The sequence below is a fragment of the Carassius gibelio genome, chromosome B3, assembly GCF_023724105.1.
Source record: "Carassius gibelio isolate Cgi1373 ecotype wild population from Czech Republic chromosome B3, carGib1.2-hapl.c, whole genome shotgun sequence".
Lineage (NCBI taxonomy): Eukaryota > Metazoa > Chordata > Actinopteri > Cypriniformes > Cyprinidae > Carassius > Carassius gibelio.
In genome coordinates, this window is record NC_068398.1 from 2,106,371 (window position 1) to 2,133,595 (window position 27,225).

Consider the following 27,225-nt stretch of genomic DNA (forward strand, 5'->3'; position numbering starts at 1 on the left):
CGCATCTTTTGCGCATGACCCATCACTAATTGCTGTGTGTAGCCTGTAGTGTAGAGGTAACACTAGCGTGCTGTTTGAGGGAGAAATGTTTCACAGGCATCGAGGGGTCTGGTCTTTTTTATGTTATTTGACTACACTATTATATTACAGTAATTATTTATTTTTTAACACATATAGTGCCTTAACAATAATTATCACAACACTGGTAAGGCTTATTCAGATTTTCTCATTCTCTGAATTATCATTATAAAAATAAAAACAATTCAGAAATGAATTAAAATATGATTATATTTTAAATGTGACGCAAATATATATATATATATATATATATATATATATATATATATATATATATATATATATATATATATATATATATATATATATTATTATTATTATTTTTTTTTTTTTTTTTTCTACAATAGCAACATTGTTTACAACAGCAAGACCGCTTTAGCCTGTAAACTCAATAGAATTTCTCTGGAAATAAATGTAAAAATATCAATGTCAATAAAAAATGCATAATATACCTGACATCAAAGTGCAGTGTGAAGGAGATGAATAACAAATTTAGCCTGTCATTTGTTTACATTGCAAAGGTGTTCAATTTTAGACAACTACAACAGAAATAATTATATTAATCACTATATTCCAGTGTATCAGTTTTTTAATGTTTTGTATCAATATTTAAGGTGGACTTATTGATTAGGTGCAAGAGTGGTAGTGATGGTTAAAATAATTGATTAATGCTGAAATAGTAAATTGTGCCTTGTTCCTAGATGGACAGAGAGTGGAAACTAATATCAGATGAGGAGATGGAGATAGAGGAAGATAAAGAGGGAAATGTAGAGGCACAAGTGACAGGAAGAGAGCAGGGAACAGCAAGCCAGGAGACAGAGGCTGGTGAGAAAGAGGAAAATGTAGAGGCACAAGTGTTTTCTATAGTTTTTACTATAACAGCTGTTCTTAATTATTCTGTAGAACAGAGAAGAAAAAGCCGCCAGGTTGGGACAATTTAAGACATTTCAGTTTCTAATCCCAGAGCTATTATTATTTTAAACTTTAAATTGTCTTCTCTATTGTTTCTTTTTCAAAACAGCATCCAAGCATTTGCTGCTGTATCAATACATACTGTATGTTCCGCACTCTAAGGCGCACTTAAAAGCCTTTAATTTTCAAAAAAAAAAATGACAGTGCGCCTTATAATCCGGAGCGCAAAGTGTTGACATTCCCTTTAGCACAGCTCTATTTAGTGGATGCATAACGCAAACCCAGTCAAACGTCTGACTGCCGTATCTTCTATTCTATGCGCCTTATAATCCGGTGCGCCCTATATATGAAAACAGTTCTAAAATAGGCCATTCATTGAAGGTGCGCCTTCGCAAAGCAGCAAGGAATTCATCACAAAATATTGCTGTATTGATATTTTGAACAGCGCCATTTAAAGCCTTGTTCTATATGCCCCTTTTAAACTTTGAGCACCTGCCAAAACTGCTTTGTTTTGAACTCTCTCTCACAAAAGACACACACACACACACACACATATATACACACATATATATATATATATATATATATATATATATATATCTCAGTTTCTTCATGTCACTCCAGACAGACTGATCAGACTGACTCATCATGTATTTTGTGTTATATCTGCTGAATGAAACATGATAACAGAGAAAATCAACAACATATACTGGTTAGGTGAACAGATAATGGTGAAATCAGCAATGTGAGAAGGAAATCTGAGTATCACAGTATCTAAGCATTTACAATGTCCATATTATGGCTATTTTTTCTTTCTTTGCTAATTCGCTAATAATTTTGTTTTCAAGAATACAAACATATATTTCAGAGCTATATAAAAATCATCTCAGGTAAGTGTATTATTCCTTACCTCTATTACCACCTGTGTTTCCAATGCATTCTTGTTCTCTCTCAACAGCGCTCTAACATCAAATGCAGAAGACAATGCTATCCAGTGAACAGTTAATGGTGTATTCAGTGACTGTATGAGAAGGATAACAATGAAATCACTGAAGTTTCTCAGAAGATGAAGATCCGGCCCCAGTCCACCCCTGATTGCATGTGTGCCTGCAATTTATTACATTATGATGTGTATTTACACTGTTATAGTGAATTTGTTTGTGTTTATCGTGTACGCTGTAAAGTAATCTCTATAATCCTGTTACACAGTCACTATTTCTGAGCATTCTCCCTGGATTTATGTCTCTTGGTTTTGTGATCTCTTTTATCATTTCTGATTTTCCTTTCTTGTCGATTGTTTGGATTGCCTGACTGTGTTTTGACCCAATGCTTGTGGATCACATCTCGGGTTTGTCCCAAATTAAGCTGCTTTTGGATCTCCAAACTTTCAAGTCTTTTCAAAAGAAGTTTCAATGGTTGTGAATGTCACTCTTGATTAATTTCTGATTCTGAGACAAGTTGAATGTGCCAACTCAAATTTAAGAATAAAAGTGCAAATTCCTAAAGACTATTGTTATTCCTGTTTGTTATTAGTCTAATTAATTATGGTACAAGCATTTTTTTTTTTTTACATATTTCAAAAATATTTGTGTTTTTTCTTATGACAGGTATAATAAATGTAAGACATATTTGAAAAAGTGTGATGCGACTGGTGTCATATTCTAAAATAATCATCAGGTTACATAATGTCGCAAAAAGTTCTCTAAACATATTTGCGTTGAGCAGCTGTCATTCACCTTATGCCTTTTTTTTATCTGGAACTGTAGCTTTAACTTCTAACCCAACCCGTACTGTTCATATGTAGTAATGGGAAGTTCGGATCATTTTACCGACTCGGACCTTTGAATCTCGTTCAGAAAAAAATTAACGAATCACTCCCCGAGGCGACTCGTTCTTCCCGAATCACATTAAAGATTCATTCAAAATGAACAAATCACTCCCCGAGATGACTCGTTCTTCCCGAGTCACATTAAAGATTCATTCAAAATGAACAAATCACTCCCCGAGATGACTCGTTCTTCCCGAGTCACATTAAAGATTCGAGAAGAGCGACACATCACTAACACAGAGTCACTCCACCCATAGATGACTTCCTGCTCTCGTGAAGCAACATGGCGTTTTGAAATTGTGTTGAAGATGTTCTTAAAGGTAGGCTAAACATTTAACATATAATGCATATACAAAGTAAATGTGAGATTCAGCGCTAAAACATGGGTTTATATTTATTCTGAAATGAAATTATTGTTGGAATGAGCCGCACTAGTTAGTTTCACTTTCATTTTTTGAAACAGAACTGTATCAGAAACAAATATCGGTGTTCAGTGTTGAGAAGCAGAGCTATCTGATTCCGTGAAGTGTTCAGTTCATGTTCAGGTCTCTGTCTGTAACGTTACATGTATCGTGTGAAGCTGCACCTCCAGATGTTGATAAGTGTATAGTCGGGTTGTAGCTGGGGCCTTGTTTGTGTATCAGCGTCACACATTATCATGTTTCAGTCTAGTGTTCTGATTTCATGACAAGCATGTCTTAGAAAGATTGTTCTGGAAACTCATATTGAGGAAGTATATTTGATGTCTGTCATCTTCCATTCAGCGTTCAAACTGCATGTCGTGTTCAGATGAAAGTCAAGACGATGAAACTCTCTGAAGATGATCCAGTCTTCCTCTTCCTCTTCCTCTTATCAGAGCTGAAGAGATCACTTGCAGTGAATTGTAGTCCATTAATGATTGCAAATTACATGATCAAAACCCCCGAAGTGCTCCCCTCTCCTCAGAAGACGGTTGGTTATTATGGGCGGGGTTTTGTGTTTGAATAAAGATCTGGCGCCAACTACAGGACGCTCCTCTTCATAACTTCATTATGTTCTTCTTTTATCACCTGAAGATCCTTTTACACAGCATGAAACAGATCAAGATGAACAAAAGAGCAAACAACCACCACAACTGAGCTATTACATATAAATAACTAAATCTGCCGATCCACATTAAAAACAGACAAAAATTAAATAAATAAAGTACTGCTATAAATGAACTAAATGATTTCTCCTCCACTAAATTTGGACTGAGTGTGTTTTAATGTTTGTTGACATACAGTTAAACTCACAGGATTCTGGAGTTGGTGTCAATCCGCTGATGGATGCTGAAAAATCATTCAGAATCATTATGATTCACTTCAAGTGTGCAAGATTCAATTAAAACAGCTACAATACAGAAACATGTCTCTGGGCATAACACACATTTCTGCTGCATCAGGACAGATCCGTGTGACGCTTTTAATGAAAGTTTACAATAATTACAAGGTAGATGGTGACTGTAAGGAGTGAATTTAATGTGTTTAACCTAAAAAGAGACACAGAGAAATTCACACAGAAGTGAAACTCCAGTCTGACTGAGATTTTGGGTGAACTGTCTCTTTAAAGATCATCATCTGTCCATCACAAACATAATGCTGAGAGTTTAAGTGTTTCTCTGTCCTCTGAATATAGTCTCGTATCTTAGCTGCAGTGAGAGAAAGATGCATTAGAGAAGCATTTATATCGTTTATGAATGTTTCATTGATTTACACAGTATAAGTTGTGTTTATGTAGGCTATAATAAACATATTTTATGGGTGCATTTAATTATATATAAATAATAGATTAATTATAATAATTACATATGATCATGAGCTTTTTAATTTAGGGTCAGATTTCTGCTCATTTCTTGATCTTTAAAAAATTTTGCAATTTCAGATTATACTCTCTTTACAGATGCTGTTTCTTCTTATTGTTCTTTTCTTTATTATTTCATTTAATCAGAACTGTTTATCTCGATGAGCTGCAGATTCAGAAAGAAAGCAGTGCAGGTTTAATGGTTCTTCCTTCCTTGCAGCAGATCACTTTCACTTTGACGACGCAGAGAGATGAACTGAACTTCAGCTGAACATGGAGCTGCTTATGATCCTTTTAGTGACTGTTAGTCCTCTTATATCTGACGGTATGTACAAGATTTTATTTCTCTTTAAGTTGATTCTGAAGGCAAGGCACATAGTTAATTATGTCCTGTTTAAATCTCTGCAAACTTACAGGATTTGTTTAAGTTTTGGACACATTTGACTGAATTTATTTTGCTCGTGATTGTAAAAATATATTTTGCTGTAGAGGCTTCTGCTTAAATGCTTGAAATGAGATTGTGCCTATATGGATTACCTTACAGAATAGTTAATCAAAATGTAATTATTTGTACCTAATAATGAAGAAAAATCATCATCACGTGTCCTCCTTCAATACAGTGTAAAACCAGTTCATGTGTTATAAATACATATTAAACGCGCAGTATGGAATTTTTGGCCACCAGGGGTCACTCAATCAAAATAATAACATAAGACGTACTTTGATGCCGTGGGGAAAGAGCGTAAGGCTCATGGGAGTTGTTGTTCATTGGAACACGCGCTCTGTCGCTCCCTGTCATTCCTCACTCATTCTAACTTAGTATTTTGACAATCACGTCTTTTCGAAAGGAGAGATATAGACGGTTTCAACGGCAACAACATAAACAAACGTTCCTGCGCATGAGCGCTTTTGTGGACCTAAGTTAACTTCAGGTAGACTTCCAAATAGAATCAATAACATCAGCCAAGTCCCTCTAGAGTAGATATTTTTTGATAACAAACAAAATGTGTTTTCTGTGTGGATCAGGCGGACTTAATGAAAATACTAATTAATTCTTTGCCAACAGGAGATGTTTTAAAGCATAGACATAAAGCGCCAGAAATAGAGGTTTCCCCAGTAACAGCTGTAAACGAAGCAGAGCTGGTATGCTCATACGCTGCTATCAGGCATATACAGTAACATGCAAGTCTTCATTCAGAAATACAGCGATATAAAAACACCCGTGCCTCGCTTTGATATTTAAACATATAAATGTAAGGAATTATTATTATTAAACGTGCAGTACTTAACGTTACTCAATTAAGCCTTTTTGAAAAAAAAAATCAGTTTTAAAATTGTGGTGAGTCTCCAAAAATAAATAAATGTATGGGAAACACATCCCACAGCAACTGTGTTTGTAGAAGGCACCGCAGCCAGACCGATATACACAACACAGACCGGAAGTTAACTTTGGTCCAGGCGCTTTCGCCCGTTGAAACAGTCTATATGAATTATGAGACCCCTATCAAATCAATATTCCATCTAGCTAGTAGTAATATATGTTAAAAAACACGGCCGCCTTTCGTTAATAATTATAATTACGTTATACTATGATATCGAACAAGTTAGAGAACTGCATTTGAAGCTACTTTATTCAGCTAGATATAGAACAAATGTAGATTTACATGAGAGGTAGTCCGTCTGCGTTTTACACAAGACATCATCGTTTCACAAAATATACGGATAGATACAGTTAGCTGAATGAATGCATACCTGTTTATCAGAATGCAAGCGAGTTCGGCATCTCTCTGTAGTTTCAGCTTTTCACGAAGCTCTCTCTATCTTGGAAATGCAACTCCAATATTTACCCGTGTCTTATGCTTCTCTTGTCCCAAAACCATCTCGGGTCATTCATTTCACCCGTGCGTTTGTGCTTCACAGAACGTGCAGGCAAAGCATAATCATGATCCATAACTAAGTTATTGATTGAGGTTTAAATACGAATATAAATATAAAATATAATAGTCTCGATCAAGGCTACTACTTTTTCTTTTTCGTTTCGTCTTTGTTTCTGATCACCTTTGTATTTGGCGCTTCCGCAGGAAGTTAGATAAACTAGAGGGGTCAAAGTTTATATGACGCCATAGACGGGCGACAAAACGGAAATAAAGAAACGTGCCGTGTCTTCTAATTAAACTATAATTTTCTCCGGATTTGAAAGTTCGTGGAAACTGTCGGGATGATGTAAGTACAGAACTAAAAAATATATATAACATAGATATAGTGATTTCTGCTATTTTTAAAGCATAAAAATTACATATTGCGCCTTTAAGAGAGCAGCTTTAAATGAATCTCTCCTGCTTTACTCTTCATCTTCAGCATGATTTTGCTTCATGTTTTAAGCTTTCAGTAGTTTTGTAAGTTGATTTACTTGAGATGATGATTCTGAAAGCTTTTGTTCAGATTTATTTTTTCTCGTTATGTGTGTATATGTGTTTCTAATCGTCAGGCAGCACTTCCTTCAGAGATGCTTTTCTATTTTTTCAATAGTGACCAGTCTGCATTAGTTGCAGTTTCTCTGTAAACTTAAACAGGGTTCAATATGTCCAGATGCACCAGAATGATCTCTTATTAAACTTCAGTTTGACTTTGACAAGGCTAAGAGATGATGATTATTTATCATAACCGAACATGAGATTTAGACACAAACAAGCTTAGAGATATGATCAACTTTGGTTTGGTAACATTCATGTCAGGTGTTGTCACGTTGTCATTTTTATCAGGTCGTGTTATCTGCTTACCTGATTTGACCCAGCGTTTACAACCTGTTTTTTTCTATAACAATGAAAGTGAAAGAATTTCTGTCAATGATTAATAATCACTGTTTGCTTGTGAAGTGCAAAAGCAAAAAGCAGAACTGAATTAGACACAGATAATCACAGGGACTTGTGAACTTGATTTAAATCCCTCTGCTGGGAGGGTAATGAGGTAATGTAAAGTTATTAATGAATGAGACTCATCTGAGATAATAGATGACAGCGGTGTAGTCAAGCCCAGTGGAAGCTCTTCAATAAAGGACTCCTCCCTGAGCCACACACACACAATATTTGTTGTTATACATTATATACAGTGATATTTACATGATGTATAATAGAGAATCATCCGTTCTCTTCCTATATGTCCCCTCTGCCTGTTCACATGTGTAAAGTTCAGCTCTGGCTCAAGTGTGTGTCTCTGGAGGTCAGGTAAAGTCACTAAAGCTGCGTGACCCACATAAAAACAGATTAAATGCAATTCCAGCTTAGACCATATCTGTGTCTGTATCTGTGTAAGACCAGTTCCTTTCTATCACTGTAAAAATGGTGGTATTGTTATTAAACATAATAAAGTGGAAAGCATCCTTGGATCTTGGATGGGTTACTGATGTCATCATCACTGTGAGTTTAATTTGGTTTTATAGAGTATAAATAATCAAAATAACCACATCCAAGAGTAAAAGAAGACAAAATACATAAATTCTTCTTTAATGATATTTAAGACACTGAATGAGAGCAGTGGATCAGTAGATCACCATCAACACCTGATCATAATTTCTCCTGCTGTTAGCCAGAGAAAAGCTAACATTTGAAAGTCAAGGGTCAAGAGCCCAACAAAAGCTAAACACTAATCCCCTAAATAAGTATATATATATATATATATATATATATATATATATATATATATATATATATATATATATATATATATATATATATATATATATATATATATATATATATACACACACACACACACACACACACACGTGTATATATATATATATATATATATATATATATAATTATAATTATTTTTATTTTTTTTATAAATCATCATCTGAACCTCTGTAAACTCTCAATTAGGTCTGTCATGATATTAGATTTTTCATTTCCTGGTTATTGTGGCCATAAGAATTCATGGTCAATTTTTTTTTTACTTTTTTTATTGAGTTTTTCTTTTTCATCCAACGAGCATAATATTGATACTGATAAACGCAGGGCACAAGACTCTGGCTTTCTCCGTCTTCTTTAAAGCTCTCATGAAATAACAAGAGAAAATACTGTCAAGTTCAACAGTATGATGAATAAATATTAATGGTAACACTTTACAATAAGATGCCATTTGTTAACATTAATGTTTAACAAACATGAATGAACAATGAACAATACATTTATTACACAATTTATTAATCTTTGTTAATGTTAATAAAAATCGAGTTATTCAATGTTCATAGTACATTAATGTTTACAAACACAACTTGTGATTTTAACAATGCATTAGTAAATGCTGAAATTAACATGAACTAAGATTAATAAATGCTGTGGAAATATTGTTCATTATTATTTATGTTATTTATATATGTTAATCAATGTAATTAACTAATGTTAACTAATGAACCTTATTGAAGAATGACCACATATGAGTCATTAAGTGCATGGCACTGTGACCAACATTTATAGAGTTTAATGTAGCAATGTGGTCGCTCAGTTTTTCAAGATCCGTTTTAATCGTGTAACTGTTCATAGATTTGTACAAATAAAGAAATGAAGTGCTACTACGCACAGGCCATATTGATTGCAAATACAAAAATAAGACGAGTAAAGAAAACGTGGTACTTATTAAAATAATCACCCTTTACTTAAGTATATGAACACAGAAAACCGCTGTTAATAGGTTATATAATATGTCCCAGTCTATGACTAGTATAATAATAACAACTTGTGTATTTGAATATCACGGTTATCGTCAATACCGGTATATCGCGACAGCCCTACTCTCAATAAAATCTGTAAAGTAAATGTATTCGCTCTGCGCTGTCCAGTGTATCATGCAGCTTTTTCCACACAGATTTTACACACGCACAACTACATAAAATGTGTGGCGGGGCAGAAGTAGACTATGAGGTAATGAGGGTGCAAACGTTCCCTGTCGGTGTACACTACCGTTCAAAAGACTGGGATCAGTAAGAGTTTTCAAATTTTTTACCCAAGTTTTCTTGTGCTCATAAAGGCTGTATTCATTTCACCAAAAATGCAGAGAAAAACCTGTAATTTTGTGAAATATTATCACAATTTAAAAATAACAGTTTCTATTTTAATATGCTTTAAAATATAATTCTATTTCTGTGATGCGCAGCTGTATTTTTAGCTAAGAGGGCTCTTAGTTTTAACATTGTTAGCTTGGTATTGAAAATCTTATTGGAAATGTTATTTCCAGTCAAAATACATTTCTCACTGCAGGACTCTGATTCTCAGACAGATATATAGCATGCTAAATATCTCATGGGCATTGGTGACGAATCTGAGCTTCTCTTAAGGCGGGCGTACATGGTGAAATTTTTGCTGTCATACGAGCTCACAGGTGATTTTTCTCTCTCAGGAGACAATCGCAGATGCTCACATAGTCACGGCTTGTTCCACGTGAGAAGAATTACGGCCTGATCCGAGAATGTTACAAACACCTCCTGTCCTCCCGATAATTTTCAAATATGTCAAAAACAAATTGGACATTGTAAGTTTAAATTTATGGCATATTTGCAGTTCAACAAGATGATTTGGCAATCCATCTGAAGTTGACAAAAAAAAAAAAAACATTATTAAAGAGTCTATGGGCCCTATTTAAACGATCTGAAACGCAAGTGTCAAAGCGCGAAGCGCAAGTAAGTTTGTGGGTGGGTCTCGGCGCTGTTGCTATTTTCCCGGCGGGATAAATGGCTCTTGCGCCCGGCGCAAATCTAAAATGGGTTGGTCTGAAGTAGCTTCATTATTCATAGGTGTGGTTTGGGCGTAACGTGAAATAAACCAATCATAGCGTCATCCAACATTCCCTTTAAAAGCAGGTGCGCAAGTTCCATTATGGATTGCTATTATTATGGCGTATTTACCAGGCGCACGCCAGGAGCGGTTCACAGCCGAGGAGACTGATGTTCTTGTAAGAGCAGTGAAAGACAGAGAAGTTGTGTTGTATGGGGATGGGAGAAACCCACCCAAAATACACCACAATGATTTCCGTCATCTCATGTGTTAATCTTTTTTTTTAGTGTAACAATTTATGATATGCAAAAATAACTGTTGCATCTGTGCCCAGCTAACACAGTTACGTTGTGACGACGTAACTGGACCAGACCATATTCGTTGCAGCGACGTCCCAAATAACGTTCCAGCGACGTAACTTTGTGATTCCCATATCCGTCGTGGCGACGTTATAGTGGAACGTCGCTGGAACGTGAGGAGTACGTCCCAGCGACCGAACTGGCACGTTATGAGAACGTTACTATAAAGTACCATATTGGTCGCAGCGACGTACCATATAACGTTCCAGTGACGTAACTTTGTGATTCCCATATCCGTCGTGGCGACGTTATACTGGAACGTCGCTGGAACGTGATGAGTATGTCCCAGCGACCAAACTGACACGTTATGAGGACGTTCCTATAAAATACCATATTGGTCTCAGCGACGTACCACATAACGTTCCAGTGACGTAACTTTGTGATTCCCATATCCGTCGTGGCGACGTTATACTGGAACGTCACTGGAACGTGATGAGTATGTCCTGACGACCAAACTGGCACGTTATGAGGACGTGACATTACAGGATCATATTGGTAATTCATATTTTCACCTCACCATTACCTTGAAATACATAAAGAACTAATAAACTCAATCCATCTCTGGTGCAAAAAATAAACCTTATGAAATCTAATTGTAATCTAATTATAGGGGATTCATAGTTAATACATTAATTACATACATGCAATGCAAACAAATACAAAAACATTACATTCTAATATAAAATAGACAAAAACACACTGCATTCATTCACAAATCAATATTTATTCAGCACTACTTTGTATAAAAACATTTTGAACATCGCACCTGTTCTTTAACCATGCAAAATGTTACTAAGTTATGAGCACAGAAAACTAAACACATCAATTCATAGATTACACAATATAAACAATAGAGAATTTTTGTCTTAAAGATGGGGAGATGGTTAATGACGTTATTAGTGAAAATTAAAAATAATTATCAGTAAACTTATTGATACAACATAATTTAGTGCAACGAAAAATACATGATAAATAGATATGAAACAATTCAGCAGATACTGCACAGAGATACTGCACAAAGTAAAACTGTGAGCGTCGTATATGAGGCTCCTGGTATAAATGTCTGGTGGTGATGTGCTTTAATTACACGACATGCAGGAAAAAATTTAGGCTAATTCATGCGCACGATTTTATATTTCATTCCCTCGATTTGCTAAAACGTGTACACTATTTATACATCAAGAGAACGAATTAGTAAATTGTGCATACGATTTAGCAAATCAATGAAATGTAAAAGTAATCGTGCACGTTTTAGTACATAGAGGGAATGAATTAGTAAATCATGGACATGATTTCTTTCTTTTTCTTGCATGTCATGATCAGGGCTCTGTGCTCACTATCAGAGGATAAACCTAAACAATAAAGCAATTACCAAAGAACCATAATTTTTGAGCTTCTCAGAAGAAAAACATTCATAAAGCGTAAAGATATGAAAAATGAACAATATAGAGATTTCTAGCATCTCTCCTGTATTATTTGTCCCACCCGAAAAAACAAAGTTTTTTAAGAAAATGAACATATCGACTTTCTCAGAAGAATCTGTGATTACTGACTGTGGAGATGACTCTTTCAGACAGTGCTGAGGAGGCAGAGTTAGGTGCAGGACAGCTGATAGAGAAGAGGAAGAGGGTGTTTCTTACCCCAGCAGCAGAAGACAGGCTCTTCTGAGGGAAGGACAGGAGGCTTGATGCAGTGTTTTGCTGTAGAACAAGGCCTCTTCTCAGCACCTGATCTTCTTCAGAAAAGAGTTCCTCTAGTGTAGAGTCAGACACTCAGACTTCTTGCAAACTGGAATCTTTTAATAACATTTAGCATATTATTGTAGTCATGTTCATTGTTTTTATTATAACTAATGGCAAGCTTATAGAAAATTGTTAAACGTGTTCTTCCTCCTCCTCTTCATCCTGGAATCTTTTCTTTATGGTTTTCAAGAGAAGTCTCTTCTACTCACCAAGGCTAGATTAATTTGATTAAAAAAAAAAAAATGTAAAAAAAAAAAAAAAAAAAAAAGAAAACAGAAAGAAAGAAGTAACAGTTTTCATACTCTTTTTTTGAATATACTTAAACATATTTATTGAAATAATTATGAGGCAAAGCTGAATTTTTCAGTAACTTTACTCCAGTCTTCAGTGTCACATGATCTTTTTCATATACTGATTTGCTGATCAGGAAACATTGCTGATTATCACAAATCAGTGCATTTACATGCACCTAATCGCATTATTGGCGCTATGATCAAAGTGTACATCTGCTCATGACATACATGATGTAAATCACATCTGCAGTTAGCTTACTACGGTTTTTAGTTCCACTGAACTCTATTGGTAAAGAAGGAACTTGTGACCAAAGTTGGTTTTAGGGAAACGCACCGCATATTAGAAATGATGGGGAAGAAAACTTAGCATTTCTGGAAAGTTGAATTTTTTCTTCATTATTATTTTATAAAACACAAAGTTCAAAACATTGAAAAAAAGGTAATCTTTTGTAAAATTACAAAAGTCTTCTCTACCACTGGTTTTCAATTTTATGCATTCCTGCTATTAGCCACCCCCCCCCCCCAAAATAAAATAAATAAATAAAATAAATAATAAATAAATATAACTGTAGTGTAGACAAAATGTTTGGGCAGCACAACTGTTTCCAACACTGATAATAATCAGAAAAATTTATTGAGCAGTAAATCATCATATTAGAATGATTTCTGAAGATCATGTGACACTGAAGACTGGAGTAATTAATGCTGAAAATATAGCTGTGCATTATAGAAATAAATTAAACTTTTAAAATATATTTAAAACTTTTGACCAGCTGTGTACATTGCCACATTTAAATGAAAACTCAACTTGTAATAATGCACACATTCTCAAAGAACTTACATTCTGGTGATAACTTCCTTCCCTCACTGCTGTCAGATCCCTTCAGTCATTCCCAGACCTCCTTGTTTTTAATCTTTCCCTCAAATCTACAGAAACAAACATCATTTTACAGACAATTTGGATAAGTCACGAATTACAATAGTTATATAACTATAATCACAATGCTAAATTATATATATATATATATAATTATAAATATATATTGAATCGGCACACAAGTATCGGGATAGTATTGAATTGGCAGATTAGCGTATCATCCTATCATAGTTACTACAGTCAAAACAATGAAACTCTCTTCAAGAGCGCACAATAACTGATATTTAAAACTGTTAAAAGAAAAGGCTCAAAATATTGCACACATATAATACACAACAATATCTCTTCCTTTGGTGTTTTGAACATTTCTGTGAGTAATGCTACACGCTGTGACTCTGTGTTGCTTCAAGTGCATCATTCTGCGCACTGGTTGTGTTTACGCGATGCACGCTGTATAGGAGCCATTCCCTTTCGTATTATAATACATTAGCACAATGAAAGATTCTTGTTCTGTCCCATCTACCACATGTTGCTGCCTTCATTACTGTGCTATGAATTTAAAAGAAATGTATTTTACACACACTTACATTATACACACACACACACACACACATACATATATATATATAGACGGTTTCAACGGCAACAACATAAACAAACGTTACTGCGCATGCGCGCTTTTGTGGACCTAACCTAACCGGTAGACTTCCAAATAGAATCAATAACAACAGCCAAGTCCCTCTAGAGTAGATATTTTTTGATAACAAACAAAAAATGTTTGCTGCGTGGATCAGGCGGACTTGATGAAAATGCAAATTCATTCTTTGCCAGCAGGAGATGTTTTAAAGCATAGACATAAAGTTGAGGTTTCCCCAGTAACAGCTGTAAACGAAGCAGAGCTACGCTCACACGCTGCTTTATCAGGCATATAACATGCAAGTCTTCCTTCAGAAATACAGCGATATAAAAACACCTGTGCCTCGTTTTGATATCTAAACATATAAATGTTAGGAATTATTAAACGTGCAGTACGTAACGTTACTCATGTTTATTTAACGAAGCCCTTTTGAAAATCGATCAGTTTTAAAATTGTGGCGAGTCTCCAAAAATAAATAAATGTATGGGAAACACTTCCCGCAGCACTACCACCTGAGCCCAACTTCAGTTTACTCATCACCTTGCCTTTAACTGTGTTTGTAGAAGGCACTGCAGCCAGACCGATATACACAACACAGACTGGAAGTTAACTTAGGTCCAGGCGCGTGCATCCGATGAAACCGTCTAATATATATATATATATATATATATATATATATATATCAGTTTGAGACCAAAGGTTTGGACACACCTTCTCATTTAAAGAGTTTTCTTTATTTTCATGACTATGAAAATTGTAGATTCACACTGAAGGCATCACAACTATGAATTAACACATGTGGAATTATATATGGAATTATATACATAACAAAAAAAGTGTGAAACAACTGAAAATATGTCATATTGTAGGTTCTTCTTTTGCTTTGATTACTGCTTTGCACACTCTTGGCTTTCTCTTGATGAGCTTCAAGATGTAGTCACCTGAAATGGTCTTCCAACAGTCTTGAAGGAGTTCCCCGAGAGATGCTTAGCACTTGTTGGCCCTTTGTCCTTCTGTCTGCGGTCCAGCTCACCCCTAAACCATCTGGATTGGGTTCAGGTCCGGTGACTGTGGAGGCCAGGTCATCATCACTCTCCTTCTTGCTCAAATAGCCCTTGATGCCTTCAGTGTGACTCTACAATTTTCATAGTCATGAAAATAAAGAAAACTCTTTGAATGAGAAGGTGTGTCCAAACTTTTGGTCTTTACTGTAAAATATATATATTTACAGTTTTATATATATATATATATATTATATTATATATAAGGTTAACGATTAATCGATTATTTGTTCATTAATTTAAACAACGATCGATCATGGAAATGATTGAAAATTGACATCCCTACACAGAAGTATAGAAAATTCTACATTGATTTAAATTTTTTTTTGCAAAAAACGACACTGATATCGGATCAGAATTACTGTCTCTTCTCATAGTGACAGCCAATCACATTAGTTTTCTGGTATTGCATGCACTCGATTGGCTTGCGTCTGCGCTAGGGTATTTGCATAGGATGTTCTGACTGGAGGACGGCTGCATTGGCGCTTGAGAAGTCTTCAACTTCTATTTAGAATTAATTTCTAGAATTAATTTCACCATGCTTGACGTCACTTCATTTAAAAGTAAACGAGAGGCGTTGACGCCCCGTGTGATGGGGCGTTATATGTCTGGATACCGCTCCACAAATCTTTCAACCACGAGAAATGTAGTTGCAGCACGGCCTTACATCCAGAACAGCAGAATGGTCAGGATGACCTGAAACACATAACCAACTGAAATCAATTTAAAAGTATTAAGTCTTGCCTGAGTGATGCTGAAACAACCAGGTTTAGTTTTTCACCCAGGAGAAACTGCTTCCTGTGGAACAGTCTCCATGATGAATGATCTCTTGATCCTGGATCCTTGCTGCCATCCACGCAGAGATGATTTGGAGGATATGTGGTTGTGTCTAAAGGGTAATGAATCAATGTTACAAGAATACTGATAGCAGCACTATTGATCCTGTACCTTATGTAAATGTTTTCAGTACTGAACAAGTCAGGAACCAAATTAGTACCAGTTCTTGAAACCCATCTCTACTTGTAATAGTTGTCTTGTTGCTGCTGCCCAGACTGTCTCTTCCCCTGATGATAAATATATGTGTTCATTTTAAAGCAATAAATAATACATTTAAATTACTAGGTGGTAACAAATATATTTCCTTATAAGGAACTCACTGAATCATGGACTCAACTGGTGGTTGTCAGGCCCTAAGAAAGTGAAAAATGTGTTTACTTTTTGTGGAACGAAAGTATCAGATCAATTTGAGAATTAAACTAGCATTAAAAAGCATGCATGTGAAAAACACCATCAACACCAATAATGAACAGATGACAGAATTTACAAGCCTGCCACTTGAGGGAGAAAAGGGGAAATTATTAATCCCACATAACGTTACACTGAACATGATTTCGGCAGCCTCGGTCTAATTAACGTTAAACTTTATATTTAACGTTCTATCGGTTTATATTCAAGTTCACAGCATGGATAGCATGAGCATCATCAAGCTCGAGCAGCAGGCATTCAAACAAACTAATTAACGTTACTACGGTTAAAAATTAAATTATTAGAAAGTTAACACTGTATAGTTTATAGTGATAAATTTCAAATAATTTAAACTAGGTAAGGTTATATTCGATTTTAACAGTTACCGTTACCTTAGACCACCTCTGAGACTGCTTTTGAGCTAATTAACCAAACAGAGCATTTATTTATTAAATTGAAAGAGAAAACCTACAAAAATACAAAACACTACTCCTCTTTGATGGCATTTAACGTTATATCAGTTAAAATCTATGAATAAAAGTAGATTTATAGGACTTACCTTTCCTCCGTGTCCGTCCGCTGGAAGTTGACCGTTACAAAATGACGGGCACGCGCACGTCGCGCACCTCATTCAGAAAGTGACGTGCGCTGCTAGTTTAAGGTTTAAATGTTAATTTGTCCCGTACTCTCTTTCATTAACAAACATTATCACCATTTGCTAAGTAAATTGTTTATTTTATTGTTCTTAAACTGATGGCATATATATATATATATATATATATATATATATATATATATATATATATATATATATATATATATATATATATATATATATATATAATTATTTTAACATGCTTGATTAATTTTTTTTGTATATTTCCCAAAGAATATGCTGTTCAAATGGTATCTTAATAATAATAATACATCTAGTGCAATAATATTAAAAGTTATCTGAAGACCAGCTGACCACGTTGCTACAATGTCCCCAATGGGACTAACTAGCGACGTCTTTTGAGTACGTGCCCATGACGTTTCTGGGAAGTTAGCCAAGATTTTAAAAAATGGAACTTTACCACGACGTCCTCACAACGTTGCCATAAAGTAATGTCGCGCTGACCAAATGACGACTAACTGGCAACGTCCTCACAACGTTCTGTGTTTGCTGGGTGTAGATTACATGAGCAAAGTGTATGCGCGTTGTGCACGCTATACATTATGGTCAAGCATGCGCCCTTAAAATAACATAATGAACAACGCGCAACGCGCCACTGACTTTAGACTAGGTTTTTTCTGGTCAGTGGCGCAATTGTTTAATGGAACAGCAAAATAGCACCAGGGATTGTTTGCGCCGGAACACGCCTCCTTTTTTGCGCTGAACCGCCCAGGCAGCGCAAGTTCATTCACTAGTTTAGCGACGTGCTTCTGTGGAGGGAAAAGCGCGCTTTGCGCGGGTGCAAAATAGGAATGACACATGCGTCGGTGTACAAAGTCAATTGCGCTGGGTGCAAGATAGGGCTCTATATATTAATTTCAGTTTAATTATACAGCTCTATTTGTTTTTGTCATTCTGAATTGTGCAAACTTTTCCATTCAGCTTTATGAATGAATATGTCTGTTGTATTTCCAGCAAAACGAGCAGAAATTCAGAAATGGCCTACTCGCCTCGAGTTGTTTATGAAGAACAGATAGTCCATGCTTTTCTCTGTTATTCAGCCTTTCTCTTTGCCATGCCCTTCATCTTCCTTTCTTTTTTTTTTTGACATCACAAGCCATAGCTGCCACCAGGAGTTTGAACTGGGATTTGTTACAACCATGGCATATCGGCTATATAAGGAAAAAGGCCGATATAACAAACCAAGGGTTTATTGATTGCACAAATCTTAGCACTGCTGTCTGCACTTTTTATGCTTATCAAATAACAAAGACAAAAGATCACACACTATTCTTGACAAAATAACTTCTGTAACTTTCATAAGTGTAGCCGACCTCATCTGAATGATGAGCAAAACTTTACTGATGTTTAATTAATTTTATTGTGTCCTTTTTCACTCCAAAAAATTCACCATAAGAGCTAAACAAAACACAGCACAAGAAGTGCACATTAAACTCTCTCTCTCTCAGTTGCATTATCATCAACATACAGCGAATTACACAAAACACTTATTACAACTAACAGTATACAAATATATATAGACCTCAGGCTTTTCGGGGGTTGCTTAATAAACTGACAAACTTTAAACCTGAAAAACTGCATGCTTTCATTACCCATTTAGCTCCATAGACTAGAAAACACGTCAAAATAAGATTCCCGCCCTAGTAAAGGAGATCTCATACATATTTAAACTTACAAAAAAATTCAAATGTATACAAAAACAAATAAGAAAATTAATCATAATAAAGTCTGTTACAATAAAGAAAGATTAATATGTATTTAATTTATACAGTGAATTATTTTACATTTGTTTACTTTATTTCTGTACCTGAAAACTGTTAAATCTTCCTAAAAAGCACTGTTTATTTAATATGTATCTTTGTTCTGCCTACTGAATGTTAAATGGATCCAATCCATGTTCATTAGAAATAATTTTATGATGCAGCAATAAAACTGCTAGTATAATTTAATGCAGGCGTTTTTGAACTTTGCTGATTTAAAACATAATCAAAATACTATCTATTTTAATGGCAAATTTTGAAATAAGAGAGAAAGTGAAAAATATTGACATCGGAATTGGCCACTAAGTGATTGTTAAAATTGGTTTAGTATCGGCCCCCAAAAAATCATATCGGTGCATCCCTAATATATATATATATATATATATATATATATATATATATATATATATATATATATATATATATATATATATATGAAGAGTTTGGTTCCAAAACGCGATAAACGGCATTTAAAAAAAATAAAATAATTCTGTATTGTATCTGGTTGGTATTGAAAAGTCCATTTTTAATTTTAAACAAAATGCTATATTCCTGCTGAGTTATTCTCTCACGTTTTCTCCCTTTTTTTCAAACCGCGAAAAACGCCAATCTCCTTTCTTTGTAGAATGCGATATATCTACTCAATAAATCACAGCGCACCATTCCACACACTCTAGACAGTAATGGTGGCACTCTGAATACAACTGACATCCTAGTTTTCCTCATCTACTTTGTATGCACTTTTGGTAGCTAGTTGAATGTAAGGGAAATATAATTTTGGAATTTCTGTGGCTTAATGTGATTTTGTTGTTCATGTATGTTCATGATGAAATTTTCTTTTATTAATTTATAGCATTAACAAGATGACCCGATTAATTAATTTTGGGAGCGACGACTGATTGAATGTGTTTTTGGCCCAGTGTCTGTATATAAGATTAGTATTGAGTTCAGAGTTCAATTTAGTTTCAATATGAAAAATCACTTCCATATTGATTCAATGAAAAAAAAAAAAAAGGTGTAATGGATTTACTGCATTTTGGGAAAAACTAATAATAAACCTTTATAATAAATCTTTGAAAATCAAAATCTGGTTGTCTATCAGCTGTGACATTAATCTGCATGTTTTTTATATTTTATCGAAGGGCATTTTTTTTTTTACCTTTAAGGCCTATACACACCAAGCCGACTTCAAAGAACTAGCGGTGACGAAAGCTGACGGTGTTGTCGCCTCGCATTGGCAGCATCAGAACAAAATACTGCGTTTGAACACACTGCTCAAACTACAGCTGACAGGAAACTAACACATGCGTTCTGCGCCACCGATGTGAGATTTGTTAATATTTGAATATACAAACAAATGATGGTGGAGATTATACTTTTCAACTAAATTAAAATGCCAGTATAGGTGCCAGCATTTAATGAGTGAGTCAATGAGTCATTCATCCAATCTATTTGTTCAAAAGGCAGATTAAACAGATGTTTATGCATGGGCTAATGAAACATAAGTAGCTATATCCACTATTCGCCACTTACTCTAAATGTAATAAAATCAGAATAATACTTGCGTTTTGGTGTTTACATCTTTATTATTGGTTACTGATGTTTTATTTATGTTACTTGTCTGGCGTTAATGAAGCGCTAATGTCGAGCCCTGGAGTCTATGTGCGGGGGACCAGCTCCAGCCCAATTCAAACCCTGGCTGCCACAAAGAAAACTATTTCGTCCTCAGGATCCATATTTTTATGAATGGTGTGAAATGTAATTCTTATGTCAGAGTTTGTAAAATCATAGTAAATTTGTATCGTCTGTGACTGCCTCCATACGATTTTCAGATAAACTCATCGTGATGTGCGAGGCCTTACTACGTTCTGACCATCAGAATCGCACTGTGTATTTAGGCTGTACATCCACAAAAGCGTTTTTTGCCAGCTGAAAACATCAGGCGCTCTTCTGAAAAAGGCCAGCTGTGAGCGCTTGAGAGTGCAGCAGGGTTTTTTTTTTTTTAGACGCTATGGTTCATCTCCAGGAAAAGGTGAAATATGCTATAAAATGACAAAAAAAACTACAAAATGTGATTATTGATTTTGACTACAAAACAAGCTGTATTTCACTTTTCTCTTTCCCTTTCTTTGGGGAAAACCTTGTTTTCAGGGCTGACTGTGCGCGGTCCGTCTGCTCCTCTGGTGGCTCCTCTGGGATCTTCAGTGGTTTTTCTCTGTTATGTTGATAAACCTTTACCAATGGAGGGTCTGGAGGTGGAGTGGAGAAGACCAGACTCTGAGACTTTAATTCATCTGTATCAGGATGGTAAGAGTCAAACAGAAGTCCAGCAGCAGGATTATCAGAACAGAGCTCATTTCTTCACTGATCAGATTCAACATGGAAACTTCTCCCTCCGTCTGGACGATCTGAGAGCTGAAGATGCTGGAGAATACACATGTACAGTTCACAGTCAGCAGAAGTCTGGTGAGACTGTGGTTCAAATAAACGTTGATGTTGGTGAGTTTTGACCACATGAGTTCCTTTCTTAATTTTCACTATGGTTTTACAGAAACTAATATAATTTATGGTGTGATATACCTGTTTTTTCTTTCAGAGCGTTTGCTAGTATCAGGATCGAGTCGCTCTATATCTGCGTATGTTGGTGAAGACGTCACTCTGAACTGCTCTATAGACTCTAACATCACACTTCAAGACACTGAACAGGTTTTATGGAAGAAAACAGATGAAGATGAAGATATTATAGTTCTGCTCTTCCAAGACCAAGTGGTTAGACCAGAGGCATCAGATGAGCGATACGGAGACAGAGTTGAGTTCTTCATTGATGAAATCCCCAAATTAAACTTCTCTCTCAGACTGAAGAGCGTCAGAACTGAGGATAAAGGAGTTTACATGTGTGAGGTGTTTGCTGGAGGACTTTCAGCCAATACAACTGTACAACTGGAGAGACTGGGTGAGGAACTGATATATGATGCACTTGTCATAATTTGTGAAACATACATTTTATTGGCTGCAGGGTCATGCCATGCACAATCAACTAAATTTAGCAAAAAAAGTTGGCAGCATCATTATTTTATGTTTACACAAATATTGGTAGGTCTGTTGCCTTCAGCAATTTTTGCATTATATGCCAATAGTGAACAATTATGATACATTTACATTTACATTTATTCATTTAGCAGACGCTTTTATCCAAAGCGACTTACAGATGAAGACAGTGGAAGCAATCAAAAACAACAAAAAGAGCAATGATATATAAGTGATATAACAAGTCTCAGTTAGGTTAACACAGTACACGTAGCATTATACTCAACTCAAATTGTGAAACTCGTGAAAATAAATTCAGTTGAAGTAGATTAAGTCTTTGGTTCTTTTAATTGTGATGATTTTGGCTCACATTTAACAAAACCCTCTCAACAAATTAGAATATGGTGACATTCCAATCAGCTAATCAACTCAAAACACCTGCAAAGGTTTCCTGAGCCTTCAAAATGGTCTCTCAGTTTGGTTCACTAGGCTACACAATCATGGGGAAGACTGCCGATCTGACAGTTGTCCAGAAGACAATCATTGACACCCTTCACAAGGAGAGTAAGCTACAAACATTCATTGCCAAAGAAGCTGGCTGTTCACAGAGTGCTGTATCCAAACATGTTAACAGAAAGTTGAGTGGAAGGAAAAAAAAGGAATTTGCTGAACCACAGACAACGTCAGAGGCGTTTTACCTGGGCTAAGGGGAAGAAGAACTGGACTGTTGCTCAGTGGTCCAAAGTCCTCTTTTCAGATGAGAGCAAGTTTTGAATATCATTCGGTAACCAAGGTCCTAGAGTCTGGAGGAAGGGTGGAGAAGCTCATAGCCCAAGTTGCTTGAAGTCCAGTGTTAAGTTTCCACAGACTGTGATGATTTGGGGTAGTGTTGGCACGATACTAGAATTTCTGCCTTTGACACAATACCTTGGAAAATATTGATATTCAATACCATTTTCGATACCACAGAGAAAAAAACTGCCACAATATTAATTTTCTTATTATTTTTTATTTAAAGATAAATAACAAGTCATATATATATATATATATATGTTTTTAATATGGCACAGCTTTTTAAATACCTGAAAGTAACATCAGTCAGTCAAGCATTATAATATGATATCTGGATAATCAAGTATTATTTAATGATAGAACTTTAGCAATTATAATTAAAACTTGGTAACCATGTATGAATGCATAGACATTTTAACTGAATTTAGGACTGATGGTGGTGCTTTGTTGATCATTCAGTGTTTCTGTAAAAAAAGGGAAAAACTAACAATAATACTGTTAAGATGGTGATGATGATGATAATAATAATAATAATACGAATTCTACTAATAAGAACAGTAATTGTTTAGGAATATTAATCAGGTTGTCTGCGTTCGGTCAAACTGATTTGCTCAGTAGGTGAGCACCAGCCAATGAGATTGCTTTTTGCGCATTAGTTCCGCCCACTACTAAGCAACTCTGTTATTTGTTCAGGAAAACAAGGAAAATACAACACACTGGAAAATGCAACAAAGAATATAGTTAAGCACGTACATGTAGTGCGTCAATTGTGCATGTATGTAAGAATCGCTCTCTCTCTCTCACTTTGTGCGTGTGAGAGAAAGCGACGGCGAGTCGTGCGTCCTCACACTAGAGCGCGACGAGACAGGCACTGCGGTCACGTGTGGTGTTTGTCAATGAGCCTTTGGAGAAAAGAGAACGTGACAGCTCGGCTAATATATATCGGTGTATTGATACTTAAGAGAAATTAGTATTGGTACCGTTCAGATATTTTAGTATTGATACTTATCGAAATATCAATATTTTTGACAACACTAATTTGGGGTGCAGTATCATCTGCTGCTGTTGGTCCATTGTGTTTTTTTTAAATCAAATTCACTGCACCCGTTTACCAAGAAATACTGGAGCACTTCATGCTTCCTCTGACCAGCTTTTTGAAGATGCTGATTTCATTTTCCAGCAGGATTTGGCACCTGCCCAAACTGCCAAAAGCACCAAAAGTTGGATAAATGACCATGTTGTTGGTGTGCTTGACTGGCCAGCAAACTCACCAGACCTGAACCCCAGAGAGAATCTATGGACTATTGAAAGTGAAAGTCGTGACATTTTGCCAAGTATGGTAACCCATACTCTGAACTTGTGCTCTGCATTTAACCCATCCAAGTGCACACACACAGCAGTGAGAAGTTGAACACACCATGAACACACACCCGGAGCAGTAAACACACACACCATGAACACACACCCGGAGCAGTGAACACACACACTGTGAACACACACCCGGAGCAGTGAACACACACACCGTGAACACACACCCGGAGCAGTGAACACACACACCATGAACACACACCCGGAGCAGTTAACACACCGTGAACACACACCCGGAGCAGTTAACACACCGTGAACACACACCCGGAGCAGTGAACACACACACTGTGAACACACACCCGGAGCAGTGAACACACACACTGTGAACACACACCCGGAGCAGTGAACACACACTGTGAACACACACCCGGAGCAGTTAACACACCGTGAACACACACCCGGAGCAGTGAACACACACACTGTGAACACACACCCGGAGCAGTGAACACACACACTGTGAACACACACCCGGAGCAGTGAACACAAACACTGTGAACACACACCCGGAGCAGTGAACACACACACTGTGAACACACACCTGGAGCAGTGAACACACACACTGTGAACACACACCCGGAGCAGTGAACACACACACTGTGAACACACACCCGGAGCAGTGAACACACACACTGTGAACACACACCCGGAGCAGTGAACACACACACTGTGAACACACACCCGGAGCAGTAAACACACACACTGTGAACACACACCCGGAGCAGTAAACACACACTGTGAACACACACCCGGAGCAGTGAACACACACACTGTGAACACACACCCGGAGCAGTGAACACACACACTGTGAACACACACCTGGAGCAGTGAACACACACACTGTGAACACACACCCGGAGCAGTGAACACACACACTGTGAACACACACCCGGAGCAGTGAACACACACACTGTGAACACACACCCGGAGCAGTGAACACACACACTGTGAACACACACCCGGAGCAGTGAACACACACACTGTGAACACACACCCGGAGCAGTAAACACACACTGTGAACACACACCCGGAGCAGTGAACACACACACTGTGAACACACACCCGGAGCAGTGAACACACACACTGTGAACACACACCCGGAGCAGTGAACACACACACTGTGAACACACACCCGGAGCAGTGAACACACACACTGTGAACACACACCCGGAGCAGTGAACACACACACTGTGAACACACACCCGGAGCAGTGAACACACACTGTGAACACACACCCGGAGCAGTGAACACACACTGTGAACACACACCCGGAGCAGTGAACACACACACTGTGAACACACACCCGGAGCAGTGAACACACACACTGTGAACACACACCCGGAGCAGTAAACACACACTGTGAACACACACCCGGAGCAGTGAACACACACTGTGAACACACACCCGGAGCAGTGAACACACACACTGTGAACACACACCCGGAGCAGTGAACACACACACTGTGAACACACACCCGGAGCAGTGAACACACACACTGTGAACACACACCCGGAGCAGTAAACACACACTGTGAACACACACCCGGAGCAGTGAACACACACTGTGAACACACACCCGGAGCAGTGAACACACACACTGTGAACACACACCCGGAGCAGTGAACACACACTGTGAACACACACCCGGAGCAGTGAACACACACTGTGAACACACACCCGGAGCAGTGAACACACACACTGTGAACACACACCCGGAGCAGTGAACACACACTGTGAACACACACCCGGAGCAGTGAACACACACACCGTGAACACACACCCGGAGCAGTGAACACACACTGTGAACACACACCCGGAGCAGTGAACACACACTGTGAACACACACCCGGAGCAGTGAACACACACACCATGAACACACACCCGGAGCAGTGAACACACACTGTGAACACACACCCGGAGCAGTGAACACACACTGTGAACACACACCCGGAGCAGTGAACACACACACTGTGAACACACACCCGGAGCAGTGAACACACACTGTGAACACACACCCGGAGCAGTGAACACACACACTGTGAACACACACCCGGAGCAGTGAACACACACACTGTGAACACACACCCGGAGCAGTGAACACACACTGTGAACACACACCCGGAGCAGTGAACACACACTGTGAACACACACCCGGAGCAGTGGGCAGCTATAGATCCAGCACTCGGGGAGCAACTTAATTTTTAAGAGTGAAGTTGAAGAATATTATTTTAATCTCATCAGTCTATTCATAAGATTTTATATTTGAATCAGTTTTAAGGAAATTTGGAAGAAGAGATTTTGTTAATTTTAAGTGCTTCTAAAGATACCATAGATTAAAATAGGAGTATTGTATCTACTTGTTTGAAGCAAGTTTGGTGCACCATGGGGAAGTGTGGTTGTGCTCCCCACACAATGTATTTGCATCAATAAACCCACATTTGGCTCACCTGGATTATATAAGAATTTCCTCTTGTTATAAAATGTGAATGCTAGATCAAGTAATATCCATTGCTAAGACAGATATTTACCAGAATTACTGACAGTACCTCAAACTTTGGAACATTTAAGGGCTTTCACGCTTGAAATAGTTAGCCCTTGGTCATTTTAAACGACCTGTCAAACTCAGCTCCTGGAGAGCCACTGTCCTGCAGAGTTTAGCTCCAACCAACCCCAACACTCCTGACTGGAAGTTTCCAGCACTTCTCAAGACTTAGGATCAGGTGTTTTTAAGTCTGTTTAATAAGAGTTGACGCTAGACTTTGCAGGACAGTGTCTCTCCAGGAGCTGAGTTAGCATAACACCTGTGTTCTGAGCTCTAAGTAAATCGAATCATTGGTATTGCATACATTATACCTGTGGTTCCCAGCCACGATCCTGGGGGCCTATAGTTGAGTTGACATGGAATGACTGCAATTATGATTGTAATTCTCTCTTATTTGTAAAGCACATTTCACAGTACATACTGTTCCAAAACATCTAAAA

At 37.1% G+C, this 27,225-nt stretch overlaps 1 protein-coding gene and 1 long non-coding RNA gene across 6 annotated transcripts in view; one reads left to right on the forward strand and one right to left on the reverse strand.

Moving 5' to 3' along the window:
* The first annotated feature begins 3,023 nt into the window (after nucleotides 1-3,023).
* LOC127952143 (uncharacterized) overlaps nucleotides 3,024-27,225 on the forward strand; it is a 49,837-nt gene continuing 25,635 nt past the window's right edge. For 2 of the 3 annotated variants that reach the window (XM_052550459.1, XM_052550461.1), the window contains exons 1-4: nucleotides 3,033-3,138; nucleotides 4,860-4,964; nucleotides 21,212-21,559; nucleotides 21,657-22,013. In XM_052550459.1, the coding sequence (XP_052406419.1) occupies nucleotides 4,913-4,964; nucleotides 21,212-21,559; nucleotides 21,657-22,013 (757 nt within the window). In that variant the 5' untranslated portion in view covers nucleotides 3,033-3,138; nucleotides 4,860-4,912. Of the gene's footprint in view, nucleotides 3,139-4,859; nucleotides 4,965-21,211; nucleotides 21,560-21,656; nucleotides 22,014-27,225 lie in introns of all 3 variants that reach the window. The other variant, XM_052550460.1, reaches the window with a different exon arrangement.
* On the reverse strand, nucleotides 15,119-17,400 carry LOC127952229 (uncharacterized). Of its 3 annotated transcripts, XR_008152851.1 has the most exons (4): nucleotides 17,184-17,400; nucleotides 16,537-16,569; nucleotides 16,377-16,443; nucleotides 15,121-16,268 (listed from the first exon to the last, which is right to left on the reverse strand). It is a non-coding gene; the product is annotated as an uncharacterized LOC127952229 (long non-coding RNA). The 3 variants fall into 3 exon arrangements; XR_008152852.1 differs by having other exon boundaries at nucleotides 15,119-16,443; XR_008152850.1 differs by having other exon boundaries at nucleotides 15,122-16,268; nucleotides 16,537-17,400.